Source organism: Python bivittatus, unplaced genomic scaffold (genome assembly GCF_059951505.1).
Source record: "Python bivittatus isolate LINGU-HERP-01145 unplaced genomic scaffold, Pbiv_v1 ctg000480_np1212, whole genome shotgun sequence".
NCBI lineage: Eukaryota > Metazoa > Chordata > Lepidosauria > Squamata > Pythonidae > Python > Python bivittatus.
The window spans coordinates 1,535,933-1,557,498 of NW_028277075.1; the positions used below are offsets into that span (position 1 = coordinate 1,535,933).

The 21,566-nt window shown below is 37.9% G+C and overlaps 1 protein-coding gene and 1 long non-coding RNA gene across 3 annotated transcripts in view; one reads left to right on the forward strand and one right to left on the reverse strand.

Moving 5' to 3' along the window:
• FBLN5 (fibulin 5) overlaps positions 1–7,921 on the forward strand; it is a 55,462-nt gene extending 47,541 nt beyond the window's left edge. Inside the window, exons 10-11 of the mRNA XM_007439512.4 lie at positions 2,116–2,308; positions 4,190–7,921. Of these exons, the coding sequence (XP_007439574.1) occupies positions 2,116–2,308; positions 4,190–4,351 (355 nt within the window). The 3' untranslated portion in view covers positions 4,352–7,921. The remainder of the gene's footprint in view (positions 1–2,115; positions 2,309–4,189) is intronic.
• Positions 1–21,566, reverse strand: part of LOC112542082 (uncharacterized) — a 68,617-nt gene that overhangs the window by 35,697 nt on the left and 11,354 nt on the right. The gene's annotated exons all lie outside the window — the stretch shown is intronic.

Below are 21,566 nucleotides of genomic sequence, written 5' to 3' on the forward strand. Positions count from 1 at the left end.
AGCTGCTGTTTTTTGTTGCTGGCCTTATACGATCTTGATTTTAGGATGCATTTCCCCATTATTTTTGAAAAAGGCACTTAATATGAAACTGTCCAATGACTGAAAATATATATTTCCTAAAGATATCTAGGACTAGATAGCCACCTGTTAAGTGCATACTCATTGCCAAATCCAGTTTCTTGTGGCGTAATGTATGAAATAGCCAATAGGTAAAAATGCAGTTTTCATGGTGTGCATGCCTTTCTAGAATAGTATTTCAAATATACAAAATACTTGTCAGCATGGTTTGTAATTTTCCATAATTTCATGGTATTTCCTTCATGTTTTCTCCTCTCAGAATGGAAATGCTCAATGGCAAAAACTGTTGTTGTTTATTAATTTTCCCATTTCTTGTTCCAGTCAAAGGTCAAGGCCAAAATATTCTATACCTGCAAACTGTTTTTGCATATGTGAAACCACGTTTGGGAGCAAAACAATAGCTTCCCATTCTTGACTGCAACAGCAGTCAGAATACCTTGCAACATATACTGTATTGATCTTAGAAATAGAATTCTTAATCAAAGAATTACAAGGTGATGCACAAAATACAGTGGATGTATTTACACTGGAGTTAGGAAGACAGCTATCTTCTTTCTTGCTTTATCTATCATAAAATATAACATAATTCCCTATCAGGTCACCAGGTGGCAGGGTACTCAGCTATTTACAATTAAAATAGAAAAAGTGCTTATGAGATAATAGGAGCATTTATCATTATCATTGCTCCCCTTTAAAGTTGACCTTTTAATTAGAGACATTTCATAAGTCAGTTGTTTATGTGTTGCTTATCTCCCTCCCTTTATTATAGGCCCTACAAGGTAAAGTCATCTCTAGTCACTTTTCAAAGTTGGAAATGTTGTGCCCTATACATAATTAAACAGCCAGGGAAACATTAGAACAAAAGGAATGGAAAATAACATTTAAAAAAAATCCTATTTCTTCAGACAATACAGTTAAGGTTCATGAATTCAAACTATAAATATTTTTACAACAATTTATGGTCAAATTATTTGTGCATCCCAATTTAGATTAGATCAATTATGGAATAAACTTGACATACTTCCTTAGTTTCATTTTTTTCTATCATGCATATTACATTATAACAAGGATTGTCATCTTATTCATGAAATAAAAACAATTATTTTATGTTCTGCAATAATTTATTATTTATATTATTCCTTATATTTTTATATCACCCAGTGACCAAGTTTTTAGACCATTTGCAAAATGTATAGATCAATGAACTACAAAATAAAATTTTAAAACATCAAAACAGCTACATAAAGACTTAACTATCTCAGCATAAAAATAGCACTCATTTGCTTGCTGTTAAGCAACACAGAAAATAGAATTCTTATTTGCTTATAATAATTTGTTTATAACATCAAAAATAATAACAGGTATGAAATAATACCTAGCAATAGCAGTTCACCAAAATGCACACTAGAATAAATTCAGGAAGCTTTATTAATGTCATCTAATACATCAAAAGCCCCACTGAGTCCAATGTGATTTATTCTCACATAACTGTAAAATAGCCTTCTCCAACCTGCTGCCATACAGATGTACTGTGCCATAGTTCCCACCAACCCCAACCACCATGGTTTTATCTAACACTTCCGAGGGACAGAGTTTTTGGAAAGATTAGTCTGTAGGACTGCTTCTGAGGGTGGTATAGAAATAAATAAATAAATAAATAATATAAAAATGCCAAATCCAGTTTAAACATCTGGCTGTGCGACCAACCATAATAATAAAATAGAACGCCTGTGGCAAAAGACAGCAAAGATAGTACCAATAGTAACAGGCACCTTGAGTGCAAAATCCCAAAGCATCTGGAGCACCACTTGAAAACCATTGTCATTGACAAAATCACCATCAGTCAATAGCAAAGGGTAGCTTTACTTGGAACAGCTTACATCCTGCGATGATACCTTTAACACCATCAAACAACAACATCTGCCTATCCTAGCTCTTTGGGAAGGGCTGGATAAAAATGCCAAATCCAGTCTAAATATCTGGCTGACTGTGTGATCACCACCAACAATAATAATATGCTTCTTTTTGTTCTGTCAGTCATTGTATATGTCCAACTGAAAATCCTAGCTGTAGAGACCAGCCATTCACCATCCTGTACAGGGACATGGATGTATCAGGACGTACTGTGCCCTCCGACATATTTCAGATGCAAGCAACCTCACGCTACCCTGGTGCTTATTACATCTTTCAGATCAAATCAGGAAATGAAGGCAGAGAATTCTATATGCGGGTGAGTGGAATTTAAGGACAGATCCTTTCATTTTTTTTTAATACAGGTAGTCCTCACTTAACAACCACAATAGGGACTGGAAAACTGGTCGTTATGTGGGGTGGTCATTAAGTGAGTCACCATATAACTGGACCTGATTTTAAGACCATTTTTATAATGGTCATTAAGCAAATCACTGCAGTTGTTAAACAAATCACATGATCACTAAATGAAAAGTATCTCCAATGGACTTTTTTGCCAGAATTCACTTAACATCCATGGTGGTTCACTTAACAACTATCATAAAAAAAGTTGCAAATCATGATAACATGACCATGGGGGTGGTGCAATTGTTTGCAATGCTCGTAAGTGCGAGTACAGGTTGTAAAGCACTTTTTGAAGGCCACTGTAACTTCAAACCGTTAAACAAATGGTCGTTAAGTGAGGACTACCTGTAATCCATATTATTTTTAAGGGTTTTTTTGAAAAGTTTATGTGTTACAACTTTAAAAATTCTTAAAATTATACTTTTAAAAATATTTACAACTTAAAACCATGTTTTAATGAACTGGTGCTGATTCACTCAGCACTACTATATCCATGTACTATATTATGTTCAAACCACGATGATGATGATCATCCTATACAATAATGTAAAAAGCTCCATTAATAATATACTAGCCTGTCATACATTTTCTTAGCCTGTTTGAACAGTAACATAATCACAAAAATATCCATATTTTTAAGAACACTAGATAAATCCATGAGTGCCCATTAGCAGAGATAAAGAAAAAAGCAGTTTCAGATGTTCACAGGCAGGTTTATCTCCACCTAGCAAGTGCTGGACCAAACGTGGGGGTTATCTCCACAACAAGATTTTGTTTGTGACTTTTCCAGGGCCACAGGCTAGCTGGGGAAAGGACATTAGTTAGATGGAATTTCTACCTTACTCAATATAAATATTTTATTTTTGAGCACTATAGAATAGGCACTGAGGCAGAACTGAGAACCCTAATTCACCTTGACATGGGTGAATTAACTTGACATAGTGAATTAAAGTCTTCTCCCAGGAAGACTATGATGGGCTAGACAGGGATGTAATTTTACAGCAGCCACACTGCAGATTTAAGTGGCCTTTGACAAAGTAGTTTCTGCCCTCTCAAAACACTTCCATCAATGGAAAGAAGGAAGAAGGGAACAATGTACACACCTATACCTTTGAAAGTAAATTTCTACAGTCAGTGAAAACCAAGACTGGCCCTATTGGTTTCAAGTGGCATTTGCATCTACTGAGAACCGAACCAGGGCTATGTGAAAAATCTGTTATTTAAATGACTGTATTTAAACTCCTCCCTCCCTCACTATGTCTTTTGAGCTCTGCCTCTCTTCTGTTGAGATAAGCCACTGGTAGTTATTTCCCCAATCTGTTCCTTCCCCAGAAGCAGGGAAATATCCATCCTATTTGCTATTCCAACTCTTGTAGAGCATTAGCAGCAGTCAACAAAGGAAGTCAATCAAAAGAAGTATCCAGAGAAAGCAGCAGTCAATGTGGGCAACAGTCTTCTGTCTTCACACAGTATTTATCCAGCAGTAGATTCACAGCCAAGAAGTGATATGGCAACTTGTTTTCAGTGCAAACTGCTGGTGCAGGCCTCAGTTCAGACTCAGGCCACTCTCTTCCCCCCAACCAATACATTTTAGATTAGTATTATATATTACACTTAATAATACTATAAGGATTCTTCATGGTGATTATGGCCACAGTCTTGAATCACCAACAATAATAAATCTCAACTTCCATAACAAAGCCATGATTTTGTTACAAATATTTAAGAAGACAGCTTTTGGCCACATGCTGTGCTTGAAGTACCTCAAAATCTTTCCTTTGCTTTCCCCACACAGCAAACTGGACCTATCAGTGCCACGCTTGTGATGACTCGTCCTCTGAAGGGGCCACGTGACATTCTGTTGGACCTGGAGATGGTCACTGTTAACACTGTCATCAATTTCAGAGGAAGTTCCGTCATTCGACTGAGGATTTATGTCTCACAATATCCCTTCTAAACCTAGACTGGTATCGCTTTCTCTAAAACAACCACAGCAGCAGCTGAAAAAGGACCATTTTCTGCCCAAACCTTTTTCTCAGGAGTCAGTTCTTCTAACAACTCAACATGAAATTAGTATTAAAACATGCTACAATTGCTCATATTACAATGATCGGTCAGTGCTTCTTGTGGTTTAAAGGCACCTGAGCTTTGAATTATCAATGGATTCTATAGAATTATTTTGTTTTATTTTGCTCATGAGTGTTAAGATTCTTTGGTCTTGCTTTCCAAACTTTTTCTAAAATGTGATTAAAAGCTTTAAAAACTGTGAAGCTCTTCACTGTAATGGCAATGCTGTTTAGCCAAGACACTAGAGAACTGGGGAAAAGCTGGCTTCTACTGTTCTGCTTTCTAAAAATGAAGGAAAAACAAGTAAAGCATGCTTGTGGAACCAGGAAAGCATCAGCCACTCTCTCAGAAATGTTTATGGAATAACCTTACGTTCTGAACCCTGGATCTGGGTCAGGGGGAAGAATTCCTTATTGGCCTTCCTTTATTGTTTTTCCCCAGATGGAAAGGTTTTGCTTATTTCCAGGCCAGGAAATTGACTGCCTGGAGATTATGGCCAGAATCCAAACCAACTACAGCTATTACACCTGCCTAAGAGAACTCTGCGCTTGTACTTCTTGAATATACCCACCTATACCCTAGGCAACCTGTTCTTAAAATACAGATAATTTTCAAAACCAGCTTGTACCATGGCATGTCAGGTTGAATGCTCAACTTGAAAAACTTTTTTTTAAAGTCCTATCAGGCACAAGAAATGTATTGGGCACACATCAAAATAACTCTTTGGATACTGACTATTATGGGTAGTATGCATATCACTTAATGGCATACATATTTATTGAAAAATAGGCCATTATGTTCTATATTTATTCTAGGCCCATTTCACTAACAGTCACGAAGCAGCCTACTGCTGTGTAATGATTGTTCAGTATGAAGTCTGGGAAAAAAATCCATACATATAGGTCATATTTTAGCAGCATTAACAGAAACATTTTTTATTCTTAATTTTATTAAGCATCATTTTATATTACTCTTCTTCTCTTTTCTGCATAGGAAAAGCAATGCATCTGCGATCTAAGAAAAAAGATATTCAGGCTGGTAGTAAGCATAGCTCAACAGAAGAGTATCTAAGTTCCTAGCGTAGCCCCCAGCGTTTCCAGTTAAAAGACCTCAGGAAGCAGAATGGGAAAACTTCTATCTAATGCCTCAAAGAACTGCCACAAGCAAGCCAGCCATTACAGGGCTAAATGGACCAGTGGTTTAACCTTGAAAAAGGCAGCTTTTTCTGCATATTAAAAAACCAGATGTTCTGTATCCAGTGATGTGTGTCCCAAATATAGGTAGTCCTTGATTAACAATCACTCATTCATAACTGCTTGAAGTTATGAGGGTGCTGAATGAGATGACTTATGGCTGGTCCTCAAAGTTGCGCCTACCATAGCATCCCTGTGGCCATGTGATTGCAATTCGGGCACTTGGCTACCAGCTCGCAATTACAATGGCTGCAGCATCCCGCAGTCATGTGATCACCATGTGCGACCATCACTGTTGGCTTCTGACGAGCAAAGTCAGTGGGGAAGCCGGCAGGAGGTTGCAAATGGCGATCACGTGGCATCACACGTAACAGCTGGTGGGATTTGCCTAACAACCACAACTGGAACTGCTGGAATGAGACATCACACTTTACAACGGTGTCGCTTAGCAATGGAGTTCCCGGTCCCAATTACTGTTGTTACCCAGAACTACCTGTAGACATTATGTTGTAGCATCATGCATGCATTGGGCGCCTTCCTGGCAACTGCCTGGGCCAGCCCCTGCAGTTTTCTTGGCAAGATTTTGGAACTGCTTTGCCATTGACATTTTTTTTTCCTACGGCTGAGAGAGAATGACTGGCCCAAGGTCACCCAGCTGGCTTTGTGCCTAAGGCAGCACTAGAACTCATGGCCTCACAATTTCTAGTCTTAACCACTACACTAAACTGGCTTTCTTACAGCATATACAGGAAGAGTTTATCTCTTAGGTATTCTGATACATGAATTATTCCATACTTTACTATTCATTTTTAGGATCGTCACTATGGATAAGCTGACATAAGATTTAGGTAACATGAACTAGCTGTGCTGAACCTAAATCTGATTTCTCAGTGCAGATTCAAAATAATGTATGTGGTCCAAATTTCAATGGAAGCTCAGTAAGGATTAGATTAAAAAAAAAAAAAGCTGATTGCACCTGTCCTGGGATTTGAGATCATAATTGTGATTGCACTTGCACACATATTTGGAGAACATCTGTTTATGGGAGCAAAAATCAAAACAAATCATAGTAGTAACGAACATGGTTCTGTCATTTAGAAAACATATATTTTTATTTTAAGAGTTTATTTCCTGCACTAGTAATAACATATGCTTTTTAATCGTTTCAATAGCTCTAACAATACACTGATTTTTTTAAACTGTATTTTTATTTTTTCACTTAGTTTCACCAGGTTTCCTGGAAGAAAAATATGTTGTTCAGAACCAAATTGTGAACATACAAGTTGTTCACTAAGGGACTATATTTTTCTGAATGTTCTGATCACATAAGAGGCTGTATTCCTAGTCCAACTGTGCTTAATTTATATGTTGTTTAAACTTTTCTTCAAAGTAAAAAAAGATGTGCAGATTTTTTTAAAAGGGAGATTATATGTGGCAATATATCTAAGTTTGGACTCTAAAAAACCTTAACCTTAAGCAATGAAATATATGGTGAGGCAGACTGCTACTTACTTTGTTGAGCCCACACAAAGAAAGAAAATCTACGCAATTTAAATGTCATTCAGTACTTGAGCTTGTTTGAATTAACAAGCTTGAAACATTTTGCTAGATGAGTTTGTCCTACTTTGGATGGATCAATAAGGTATGATTTAATATTATATACATAGGGAGCAGCAAACCTTGGATGAGTTAATTATAATTACTTCAGACAATGTGAAGATCCTGGGTAGCCTCCTTTCTGGTAAAGGAATTACCTGGCTTGAAAGCATCTATTTCTCTTTTCAAAGCTCCACAAAGCTGTTCCAAAGGTTCACTGTTGCTCATGCATGTAAGGCTGAACTATCTTTTCGCTTATGTCCAAAAAAGGTATTTACGTGTGGTGTGCATGTGGAAAAATATATAATGGTTATTTGGTGTCCATTTTCTGGATGTGTCCTATTTACTAATGTGACTTGTCTCCCTAACAATCAAATGGCCATCTATAAGTGCTTTATTGAAAAGATTTTCCTTTCCTGCTCCGGCTCAGCCACAGAACAAAGATTCTTTCTTTTTTCCACTGCATTATATGGTGAGGCAGTGCAATTCTGTCGGTGCTGTTTGGGCACAAAGAGTTAGAGATACTTTTTCTTTGCTGTATAAAAAGCCAATATTTACGGTGGAATACTTCTATGAAAAATGTGCAGAGGAAATTATTAACTGGTGAAAACCCTGCTGAAATATATGGAAATTATTAAGTAAATAAACTATGCCTGAAGACATAATTTTGCTTCTTGGTGGTTCTCATTCATTCCAGTGGGTTTCGAGAAGGATTTCTCAGTAGATTGTGCTGCTTGGCTACTATTGTAGAGATCAAACGTAAATTCTTCCTTCTTTGCTATCAAACGTTTCTTTTCACTTTAATATAAATTGATTATTTTGTTTGGAAAAAATAGCATTAGCCAGTCATCATTTGTCACTGTTCCACATGTTGCTGAGGTTAAATACATTATGCAAACCAGCATATTGAGCCAGTTTTGGATTCTATTTCTACATCTGTGAAAACATCCACTTTATTCCTTGTTATGTTTATCTTGTTGGATAAATAACAAGGTAGGGAAAACATGAAGACTGAGGCTTCTGGAATCCTTTACAATCCCTTTGCCAGCTGTGGCCATAGGAGACATCTTCATTATTTCGGTCAATGAAATAATGAGCTGGGTGCCCGTGTGCATGATTCTGCTCTTCCCTTGCTGTTTTTTCTGTGCACTGTGAAGCACAGAGCAGACTGCATTGGCTGCACTCTGGGTCATGTGACCAGCAAGGAGGGGGGCTACAATGGAGGAGCTGTGGCTCACCTGCCTGTCCCATAAGGATGCATTTAAAGATTTATTTTTTTTTGGTGAAATCTCTTTTTTTCCTCAGCTATGTATAGGGACCATTTTAACTTGATCTTTCTTTTGCCAGCATCTTGCACACCACCACATTTTGCCCGTTCTGGTTTTGGAGACCTATGCTATTGGTGGACAACTCTCTACATAATTTCTTTCCAACAGACCACTGGACTGCAAAGAATAAAAACCAGAGTCAACGGTTTAGATTCATCACTTGGAAATCTTTTTACCACTGAGATTTTGAAGGTTCTAGAACAGGGTTCCTCAACCTTGGCAACTTTAAGACAGGTGAACTTCAACTCAGCCAGCTGGGGAATTCTGGGAGTTGAAGTCCACCCGTCTTAACCTTGCCAAGGTTGAGGAACCCTGTTCTAGAAGGCAATGAACACGAGGAATACTTTCAAAAACTATTCCTTTTTTAAAAAAAATTCTTTCCATCCCAATGGAATGGATAAGCTTCTATATTTGTATGTGATCATGTGGAATGAGGAGAAAGGGATCATTTTCAGATGCCCTTCAATCCCAACACAAAGTAGTACTGACAGAATACTCCTCTTCTACTATTCCCAACTCATTCATGACTGATTCCATTAGGAAGGTGGAGGGATGCAACACCAAGCTGCATATTTGATACAATTCAGGTTTTTGCCTAAGTTTTCAGATCCTACTACATCTCTTATGATATACTTTATCACAAGGCTTTGGGTTCTCTGGAAATGATCAGAGATGCAGCACACAATGAAGTCTTCCACCATCACCACCACCACCACCCCTTTTATTTGTAACATAATAACAGAGATAGCAACACATTAGTTTTGTCTTTAAGTAGGAATGGCTAATTATATATAGCATTTTAATCAGACAGATAAACAAGTATTCTCCCCCATCCCCTCTTCCGTTTCAGCCATAAAGGAATAGGAACGCAGGAGTGATTTACTGCTATTTGTATCAGTATTGCTAAGTTAACCCTTTCCTTTCTTGGACACTATTATATGTCTCTACGGCTGGCAGCTATTTCTAATCCCTCTTTCCATCTCCTTTAGAGTTAAGTAAGGACATTAATTACACTTGGCTGTCAATCTCTCAGACTGCCAGGCCATTGTTGTCCTCGATCTTCTTCCAGAATATACTCCTTCAATGCAGATGACTTCTTCCCCTCTACTTCTTTATGGTATTCAAGCCGCTCTGAAACACTTCAGCCACCTTCTCCTAGGTTGCCCAAGAATAAACAAGCCTTCAGCAGCTCCAAACCTGCCTAGTCCAATATTATTTCTCAGTCATCTTCTGTCCTCTTTCTCCTTCTTTTGTTAATCAGTTTAGTCACATTCATTTCTTGTCTCCCTCTTATGAGAGCTGTTGTCATTAAAGCACTTATCTCATTCCTAGTTAATTTATCAGAATACCAGAATAAAGCATAGGTCTGGTAACCATATGAAACAATGGCAGACAGTCCTCAGCTACTGCAGTCTGTCACATACTGAATGGATGCAGTACGTATACATTAACACAGCAGGTAATGACATGGTTTGTTAGTTCATGGACTTATGAATAAACTTTAATTGGCTGGATCTGCACAATATGCTAAACCACAAACTGTAGTTTACAAACCAAACTATAATATTGCTTGCTGTGTTGAATTAACAAGATCTGAATGTGACTCATATTTGTTTCATCTTTGTTTATTCATGCTGGAATATGTGCTGCTCTTTGTGCTGACCCCACATATTTTTCATAATGAAAAAGAACCCATTTATTACTGTTAAGTGCTCTCAAGTGCTGATGGCAGTAGAATTAATTGGGGGGATTAAGTCCTGATAAAGTACCCCAAATACCTACAAAGAAGCAGTATTATAAACAATCAATTATGAACCTGAAAATATGTACTTCTGGTTTGAATATAATGTTGCATTGTAGCATAATTAGCTTTTTGTAAATGAGCTTCTTTGACCTTAAGATGTACATGCCCTTCCTCTTTCCTCTTTTCTGATGAAGCTGTGTCTCCAACACACTATTCACTGTCTGTAACTTCTCTTTATGTATGAACTGAAAAAGCTTTACAGCAGTTTCCAGATTTCATGCAGCCCTCCCATCAGACCCTGTGACCCTCCTCCCTATTTCCTTACTCTCATTCACTTAATCACATTGCAACCCTATTGCTACTGCCTTATTATTGTCGGCCACATAGTCAGCCAGATGTTTAGACTGGATTTGACATTTTAATCCACCTATTGAGTCCTTCCCAAGGGATCAGCAGATGTTGTTGTTTGATGGAGTTAAAGGTATCATTGCAGGATGTAAACTGTTCCAAGTAAAGCTACCTTTTGCAATTGACTGATGGTGATTTTGTCAATGCCGATGGTCTTCAAGTGGTGCTTCGGATGTTTTGGGATTGCACCCAAATTCCACACCCAACTATGCTCCTTGGTAAGTAGAGTCTGTCAACATTGGTGCATGGATGAAGGGCATGATTCATCATCATTATTTTTCTGGTCTTCCTATCCAGGGCTTCTAGTTCTGCTTGAGTCCAGGCCACTGTTTCAGCTGTGTATTTAATGACTGGAATTGCCCAGGTGCTAATTGCCTTGATGGTATTTCCTCCACTGAGTTTGAACTTTAAGATCTTCTTCACTCTCATGACGTATTCACTACTAACCTTCTTCTTGACTTCAATGTGCTTGATATTGTCAGCTTGAAGGACGCCCAAGTATTTGTAGTGATCTTCTTCATCCAGACTCTTGATGTTATTTCCATAGGGCTTCTTGATTCTTTCAGTTTTCACTTTTTCCCCCTATTGATGGTAAAGGTGCCACATTTGTGCAGTCCAAACTCCATTGCAATATTTTGGTTGTATATATTTCAGATAGTGTTGAGCAGCAATTCCATTTCAGGTGGTGTTTTTCCATACAGCTTCAGATCATCCATGTAAAAAAGTAGAATAAAATGTTTTTGACGTTTGATAGCCATGGCCTGACATGTTCAGTATTTTTGACAGAGGAATCAATGCAATGACAAACAGTAGTGGTAATGGTAAGTCTCCATGAAAGATTCCTCTCTCAATTTTAACCTCTCCCAGTCTATCACCATTGACCAGCAACTGCTCTTTCATTGTGCCATTGATCTTTGCACAACACTTCTGATGTTTCTACTGACTCCTGTTATTCCTAGGCACTTGATTATCCAATCATATGGCAGGGAGTCAAATGCCTTCTTGTAATCAATCTAAGCTACACTCAGTTTGGTCTTCCTTCTCTTGCAGTTTTCCAAAATAATCTTGTAATTAGGAGCTGATTTTTTTGTTCCTCTGCTGTTTGGGTGGTTTCCTTTCTGCTCAGATGGAAAGAGCTTGTTTTCAACTAAATGCTGTTGGACTGCATCAGCTACCATACCAGTTAGCAATCTGAAAGTTTTTGGTAAACAGGTAATTGGCCTGTAGTTGCCTGGTGCTGCCCCTTTTGTTGGATCTTTCGTTATCAGGTAGGTTTTTTCAGATGTTAACCAATCTTCAATTTTACCTCCTTGCAGTATGTTAACCTGCTTGGCAATGATTGAGTGCAGACCATCAGATGTTTCAACCAAAAACCATGCAGTTCATCTTCACCTGGTGTTGACCAATTCTTGCTCTTTTCTCCACCATTTCTGTTGTTATTACAAGTTCTTTCATTTCAACTTTTTTTATTCTTATCCACCTCCTTTATCCAAGCTGCATTTTTGTTGTATTTCTTTGGGTTATCCCATAGCTGTGCCCAGAATTGCACTGTTTCGTCTTTGTCAAGTGCTGACTGGTTCATTGCAGTCTCTCCATTGATGGATTGGTAGAAACGTTTCTGATTCAAGTGAAATTGGAGATTCTGCCTATAGTGTGCAATTCAAGCTTCATATCTGCTGATCTTCTTGGCTATGGCTGTTATTTGCTGCTTTATTATTTCCAGTGCTTCCTTGTCTTCCTTGTTTCTAGGTGATATTTCTTGATCAGGTATTCTTTGGTCTTCTTGTTCTTCAGCTTCTCTTCTTCCATCTGTTCTAGCTTGCTTGCATCTGATCTTAGCATGCTGATCTTATTTTCCAACCTGATCTTCCATTTTGGTGGTGCTCTGTTTGGCTTTTTTTCTTGTTTGTTGATTTTCCATCCAAGGTATTCAGTTATAACTGCAGCCATGCTGTAGATTAGTTGGTTTGTTTCTTGCAGTGAGCTGGTGCTTATATTTGATATTACAGTATTGGCATCTTTAATACTTGTGCTAGCTGTTTCTTTGTAACAAGCTTCAATGCAGGCAACCTTATTCTGCTGTTCTTGTGCTGTTCTAGATGCTCAGTTATTCTTTGTTTCAATTCCTCTTGTTTCAATTCTTCTTCTCAGAAAGAGCGATTTGTTCTTTCTGAGAAGGCAAAGGAGATGGTGCCTGGTTTGGGAATGAAAATGATTCAATAGCTATGCTGGCTTCCTCTACTGCCAACTGCCCCTGGTTTCTCTGCACAGTCTGAACAACTTCTGGCAAGTCTTCAATTTCTTTGCCCTGGGTAGGCCTTTGCAGTTCTTCCAATTCTACTTCTGTGAATACTTTATTTTGTATTATAAATTGACGTTGATCTGCTAGCCTCTGTTCTATCTGATTCTGGATGTTGTTCTTTCCAGAACTGGTGCATTCTTTTCAGATATCCTCTTCTCATGAGACTTGATTTGTAATAGTAGATCATTATTTCTTTGTTTTCAGTCTTTATATATTTGCGATGGATAAACAACTTTTCTTCCAGTAGTCCTGCAGCTGTTGGCCCTGGTTGCTGAGCCAACAGTCCTGAGTTCTATAGCCCAGTTGTCACCAGATGTCTATGAACTATAACACCTAGCGCAGTCCTCATTGACCCGGGCAATGATCAAACACATATAGGTTTCTGTAAATTATATCTCACCATATTGTTTATGGGAGACACTCTTCATCTGGCTTCTCTGATGAGACCCGTCCAGTATGGTTGAACCTGTGGCATAGCTCTCATCCTCCCTGGAGCACATAAGCCCCATAACCATGCCAAAGTAGTGCCTCACTAGGGATTGTTGCTGTTGTTGTTGTTATTATTATTTGCAGTTTCCCACTGTTTAGAATCCTTTCTGTGCAGAAGCCAGAGCATGACGTTCTGGTCTCTGTACTGAGGTTTAGAGTTCTGGATCTTTCAAGAAAACCTCTTACAAGCATTCTCCCCCACTTGTTTGCTCTTCCTAACTTACTAATATTGTAGCTTCTGGTGATTTTCTAGAAAAGAAATTTGAGCTGATTTCTTCACTGAGAGGCCTCAGTGGTTATTTAGCCTTGCCAGAATAGACCCTTCTAGAAAAACAGCAGGAACAGCTGCAACATTGGTAAGTCAGGAGGGAGAGAAAAGAGAAAGGGGTAAAAGAGCTTCTAGCAACCTTAGCTGTGTTGTATTGGGATTCTATAACCATCCTTATCTTCCACCCTTCAGGAACCTTCTTCAGGGTTTCTGGAAACTGACAACTCAGTTTGTATTTCTTCCATAAATTGATATCTTGAGCCAAGTCTATCAACTGAGTCACAATTAGCTCAGATTAATACTCCATGTTTATCTGGGAGTATTTACCATAGTAGGATTTACATCAGAATGAGCACAGAATTTACTAAACAACAGTCCAGGGGCTACAGGCAGAATTAACTACCAGCTGGATTGATTTTAGAAAAATCCACTGAATATATGTGAGACTTGCTTTTCAGGAAATTCAGGATTAATTTTCTTGATCAACATCATTAGGCTTGAACTATGTCCTCTAGTCATTCAGGCTCGAAGTAATCTTAAATAATCTTATGTAGTCTGTAGATTAAGAAATTCATAGTCTCAGATCATAAATTCTAAGGGCATTTTCTGAAATATTCTATCCATTAGTTACATCTTCCTCCTTCAGATTGTATTGCACTTACACTGGAAAATATTTCCAGTTTATCTACATGACAGATTTTTCACTGAATATTTTTCTCCACTGGAATGCTCCCCTATAAAGTTTAATCAGGGTATATTTGGAATGTAGTTTAGCTTCTAGCTCAGCCTTCCTCAATCTTCCAGATATATTGGATGATAAGTATTTCTAGCCAGAGTAATTCTGGGAGTTGTAGTCAAACACATCTGAAGCACTTCTGGCTGAGGAAGGTTGATCTGGCCACACTTCCTTTGTCTAAACCAAGGATGAGCAGATGTTTGGCAGCTTGGGACTGTACTTAGAGTATTTGTGGCAACAATGGCCGCAAAGATGCACTGATAATACAAAGTGGGGACAGTGGTGTCCCACACATTAATGGGGGCTAGGATAGGAGGGGGTTATAATGTAAAGTCTATTTTTGTTTGCATGCACTTTCTAGTAGGAAGCCATGTTGCAGATTTCCAGCAACTATAGTGGGGGCATCACATCTACACTTACACACATGCATTTTAAAAAAGAGACACAAAGTGGCTCATGTTATTTTTTTACTTTTGTGCAGATAACTCATATGCATGGCTGAGATAACAATGTCTGCCAACTTGACATTCATTGGGATAGTTTAAATTTACAAGCTATTCATGGTGCTGATAAAGATCTTGAGTGGTTTCAAGTACAAGTGAACATCTCTGTTGCTAGTTTCAAATGTCACCCAGGTCCATCTTCTCTTAACTGCACAGCAAATTAAGTCCGGATCATGTACTTGCCAAAAGATTCTTTTAAAATGATATGTCGAACCTAGTGTTCCAATATAACTTCCCCCTCAACATACTACTGACTTAACATCCCACAGCAAAAGAGGTTGAAAGTTGAAATGCCTCTAAAAATAGATCTGCAACCTGAGTTTCAGCTCTATAAATAGGAAAAACAATTATGAAAGTTTCCAAGAATGTTTAATTTGCTTTCATATCATTCTAAGTAGTTAATTTGTAGCTAGTGTAGTGGGTAAGACTAACAGACTGAGCTGATCAGGAGGTTGCCTGCTTAAATTTCATCTCTCATCAGGAACAAGATTTTGGCAAGATGGAGAGAAAACTGACCTAGTTCTTTGGGCGGATTGTTGAAACAAAGTACCCGAAATATTTGGAATGCTCCAAAGTACACCCTAATTGTTATCCAAGAAGGAAATCGCTATCTACTTAGGCATATATTGGTTTTTAAAATTTCGCTTGCAAAAAACAAATACACATGTAGCAGTATGAAGATTGTGGGTGATCCATCTGGATGAGCTGCCTTGCATTGCACAGACATCACTTCACCTCCCTGTGGCCAAGCATTTCACATTGTTCTGCCTTGAGAAACCATTGAGGTGGGACCAACATGCTTTGACTGACTGGTCTTGCTAACAGGATCTTCTGTGCATGCAATGAGTTGTTGTTGTTCCTGAGCAGAGCAAAGCAATGCAGCTGCACTGCTCCACTGTGCCTTTCCTTCACAGGGGCACTTCTGCTGTCTATCCAATGAAGCAAAGGACCCCTTTGAAGACCTGCACAGCCCATAAAATGGAATCCCCAGTAACAAAAATTCTATCCCAAGAAAAGCTAAATTCTGCTTTTTATACATGTAAAGCTACATGTATAAATTATGCAAATCAATCACTATTCTCTTGTGAAAATAGCCTAAGTGTCAGGACTTAACTATAATTTGAAAAACCATCTAGAAGATAACATGCAAAATCTTTATTCGTATCTCTACATATGGCTAACATCTGTTGGCAAACCTACCCTTTGACACTAGTGTAGCTATAGTTCTGGGATGAACAGAGCAAATAAAATCAGACCTCATTTTAAGGTAGAGGTGACTTCTCCTATAGCTGCCTAATTTTAACCAAGTTTGATTTTGGCAACCATTTTCAACTGGGTACCAACCCTACTAGATTTCCATACTGACTCAGCAAGGCAGCTGAAGATGGCATCCATTTAAGAGACAGTACCTGGGTATAAGTGATCATCTGACTCATGTGAGTAGGCATTGACCTTCACAACCATGCTAAATCAGTACTATAAGGACATGCAATCATCTGGTTGGAGAACTGGATAGAGTCTGGAATGCATAGATCAAAAGGATTACATCATGGTTTTTGTTACTTGAGGAGTTGCATTTTAACTATCATTTGCCAAAAAGCATAGTGACAATATCTTCAGAAAAAAAAAATGAGACATCTAGGTACTGTATAGGCTGGCAGCCCTGAGTGCTTCAGAATTTCCTCCAGGACATGTTAAGAAGAGTTATTTATTTACTAGATTTCTATCCAAACTATTTTGTGCAACTCAAGCAGCATGCATGATGCTCCTCCTCCTATTTTCCCCACAATATCCACCCTGTGGTGGGCTGAGGAAAAGTCAGTGGCTCAAAGTCACCCCACCTGAATCCCATTCATAAGGGAGAACTAGAACTCATGGTTTCCCAGTTTCTAGTCCAGTACCTCATGTACTACATATACGAAACCAGCTCTCAATATATTAACATGATCTTTACAAAATAATGTTTACAAACAGTTGTCAGGATGTGCTAAATTAAATACTCAAAAGTATAAGGAGACATGGTATATGGAACTGGAGTATCCAATTAATAAATACCAATGAAAGACCATTTTCACATATCTGTCACATTTCTATTGATTTAACATTACAATTAATTCAACAAATGTTATTGAATTGCATATATTTTTCTTTTATCTGTTATTGAGTTCAGCTGATTGGATATGTGTTCAAAATTCAACATTGGTTTATATGATATGGTCATGTGCTACAGTGGCTTCCTTTTGGGAAAAAGTTATTTCACATATGAATTTTATTCTGGAGCATACATTAGTTTTCATAGATGCTCATGTGTTTTTGATGATGATAACTTCTATGCCACTTCAGTCAAATGATACTAACTAAATAACTTACAAAGACCAGCAATAAATAGAATATAACAATGCATCAATAAATTAACTTGCAATTCACTGTCATTAAGCTCACAGCTCCCTTCCTTCTCTTATAACCAGGAGAAACAATGACTTCATGAAGTTTAAGCTTAAGCTTCATGTAAGCGTTAAGCAAGATGGGGCAGACAGCCAAGCTCAGACTGCCCTGTATTGGAGTGCTCATAGGTTTGTCCTCTCCTCACTACCATTGATTGGAATCACCCAATCAAGAAGGAGCGGAAGCACCACAAAACAGTGCCCAGCACTCCCAGTCTTTGCAGACTATCTAGAAAGCATTACTGTAATGCACTGTACATGGGGCTGCCCTTGAAGACACTCAGAAGCTGCAGCTGGTACAGAATGCAGCAGTACAGGCAGTTTTTGGCATTTCTCTTTACACCTATATAACACCTTTCAGGTGTGATTCAAGATGCTGCTTATTATCTATAAGGCCCTACATGGTATAGGCCAGGCTACTTGCAGGACCATCTTTCTCCCATTGTTTCTGTCACTCCACCAGAACTAGTAGAGAAGGCATCTTCCAGGTCCCTTCTATTAAACAATGTCATCTTGTTGTGCCCTGGAGTTGTGCCTTCTCAGTGGCAGTGCCTGCCCTGTGGACAGCATCCCCACAGAGATTTAGATGGCCTCAACTCTGTTAGCCTTTCACAAGGCACTGAAGACCTGGCTGTTTCCCAGAGACTTTGGGCCAGGTGTGCAGAGGAGCTCTGCTTTATGAATGTGCTTTCTCTGTGAGCGAGGTTATTATTTCTCCTTGGGCACCCAGGCTGTATGTTGTGGGTTTTTCTATGTTTAATCCTTGTAAGATGCCCAGAGTCATTTGTGTGAGATGGGCAACCATATAGATCATAAATACAGTTCCCATGATCAGTGATATCAAAGGCCACTGAGAGTGCTCACCTCATGAAGGGCTCTCTCCAATGAGACTTCTGACCCAAGCACATTCCACATGACATTGCAAAATTACACCTCAGCCAGCAATCTGGACCCAGTCCAGATGACTTCCAATTTTAAGTGATTTTACTTGCAAAATGCCCAGCCCAAAGGTCAAAGTCACAAGGTACTGGCTCTTCTGGCCCATTTGTCCCTACAAGGTCTGAGTCACTCTAGCAAGTGCCATGGGACAGCATTCCACAGATGCAGTAAGGGTGAAATACTAGGGCTTTGCCACCCTTATCACCATGGGGTGTCTTTTTTTAAATTAGGTATGAAGGACTGCAAACTAACACAAGGAAACTGACGTGATATGTTTTTATGAATCAAACACTTGACACTACAAAGTTGAACAATATCCATTCTCCATCAAATAAACAATGGGTTTTTCTATATTTGAACAAGCATTTTAGAAATATTGGCTATGTATGTTAATTTGTGCTTGATTTCTCAATTTTTCTACTGTTAACAGATTGAATTATGCAGCATGATATAAATGTATACGTAAGATTCATTTTGTGAGATATAAATTTTTGTGGCTTTTTTCTTGCATATAAAAGTGAAAAATAAAAGCTGATATTGAATATGCCCCTTTTTTTCTTCCATGGTTTTCCTATTTTATTTTTATTTGGTATTTGGATTCACTACAAAATAGTTATGTTAAACATGCAAACCTTATTATTCTGTGGAACCACAGAAAAATTATGGCTGTTATGATGTAAGCTGTTTCCTGAAATATGTCAGGTTCTTTTGGGTGTTTGCTATTAGTTGTTGGATAGAAACAACAGCTGTTTTATTGTCTCAGGCTTTTCATAGCACTGAATTATTTTTACATTTTGTTTTCCCCTTTTAAATTTGAATGAAACTTTAATAACAGCTCCTTTTTTGTTGTTGTTTACATATAAAGTTTTCTGTTTTGAATTCTCACTATGTGTGCATGTTCCATGTACTGTTTATGCAGATAATAGCATTGAGACCTTGCAGAGATGGCATGGGCTACTGAAAGTATATAGAAAACTGCTTTCTGCAAGGTCTCCATCTCTTGAGTCACAGGAAGAGGTATTTTTATATTCTGTTATCTCAAGCGCATGCAACTTTTTCTGGGCCTATGAGTGTTAGGTCAGGGATTGCCATTCAAAAAGTAGCAGATGAGAAGGAAAGATGAGTGCAGGAAATCTATCTTTAATTTCATTAACATGTATATTTAAATTAATTTGTATGATTACTCCCATGTCATGTGTTTAGTAATATTTTCCTTCTGATGCATCACAAATTCCAATTTGCTAACAGTCTCAGAGGGCCTCTGGAGCTGGACCCAAGACTGAGTACTAGGGCCTCATATTGTACACTTCTGGACTGATCATTTTTATTATTTCCAACCCAATGGAGTGTTGAAAAGGACTTATGTAAAAGCACTCAGGGCTCTGTCAGTCCATCAGCACAATAACTCATTAAAAAGTGAACATGAAACCAAATTTAGCATGACAAAAGAAAGACTGAGTTCATAAATGAGCTGGATCCATCTTGGGTCTGCAAAGAAAATAGTCCAGAAAAAAATAAGCCCCAAAGTATCTCCATGGGAGAAGCAACTGGGGAGCACCCCAACTCTCACTCTCTCCTTATTACATGACCCAGAATGGAGTATATACAGCCTACCCTATACTTCCCAGTGCACACATATAAGCACACACACAGATGCAACACAAAGTGAAAGATGTTATCTCTTTACACACAAGAAAATACAGGCACTTCCTATGGCTACTGCTGATATTGGAGAATCCAGAAGCTATACTCTGCATGCTTTCTCTACCTTATTTAACTATTCGTATTAGAGACTGAATTTAGATTCTTTTGTGCGCAAAACACATGCTGTATTATTGAATGTAATCCTTCCCAATATAGATGATGATGTTACAAATGGTGGCCCGTTATCGGTCTGTCACAGATAATTATCTAGTTCCTTCACAGTTCATATGAAAACATCAAGTGAAGTATATCATCTGGGCACACTGGTTTAGTGGAACAGGAAAAGGTATTAGTAAATGAATTACTAGAACTTGTGAAGGGCTGCAAATCAGGCATCGAGAAGTCAATTAAATCCTTAAAGGTGCATGCAACAGAATTGTTTTCTGAATCTGGTGGAGAGAATATTTCACTTCCCCTACCATTTTGCATGTGTAATGAGACAGGCATGCACTGAAAGTCAACTTGATCTCTAAGCTGCTGTGAAATGAATGCCTCCTCATGCCTGAGAATAAAAATAAGGCCTTGATGAACGAAGAATAAAAATAAGGCCAGGCACCGGAATAATTGCAACAGAAAGACACCTTCAGGCAACAGGGAGTTGGCGGATTTGAAAAGGTACAGCAATACATGGCAAACAGAATTATTTTTTAAATTGTCAAATTAGCACCATCATGTTGTTATTGTTTGAATACTTTCAGAGAACCTAGTCAATTGATGAACAAATCCTTTCTAAAATGCTATTCTACTTTATTCAGTTTCAGAAAGGTTACAATTAAGAAATATTTTTTAAAAGTTTGTGTTATTATATGTTTGTGTTATTATATGTTTGTGTTATTATATGAAAACTAATCAGCAACATAACTATCTAACTATATTACTATTTTATAAGAAACTACAAAGTTTAAAAAAGAAACCTAATCTGTTATATAAGAAAAATGCTACACGGTGAAGAAAAAACCCTATACTAAACAACCTAGAGAACAAAACACAAAAAGAAATAATAACTCTAGGAAATAGGGAAAAATGAAAATACAAAATAATCCTATAGACTAAATCAGGAAGTTAAGAAACAACAACACATCAAGTGTCTAAACTATATATCTACTTCTCTATATATTTAAAAGCCTTTTTAAAGATTGATACAGTACACGATAGATAACATATTATTAATATGCATAACTTTGTTCATATTTTTCAGTGTTGTGATTCAGTTTTTAAACAATGAATTGAAACAAGTCGCTGGGAGTTGAGCAGCTTATACATTTAATTTTTTTTATTATTATACTAGTCAATCAGAATTTTATTGTCCAGTCTTGTTGCTCCATCAGTGCAAAGCTAACTGTTGACAAATTTCTTTAATTTCTTTAAAGTCAGGGATACAAGCATTCTTCCAAGTGTACATGAACAGCTTTTTTTCCATAGTCCAAATGTGATATATCAAATGTTCTTCA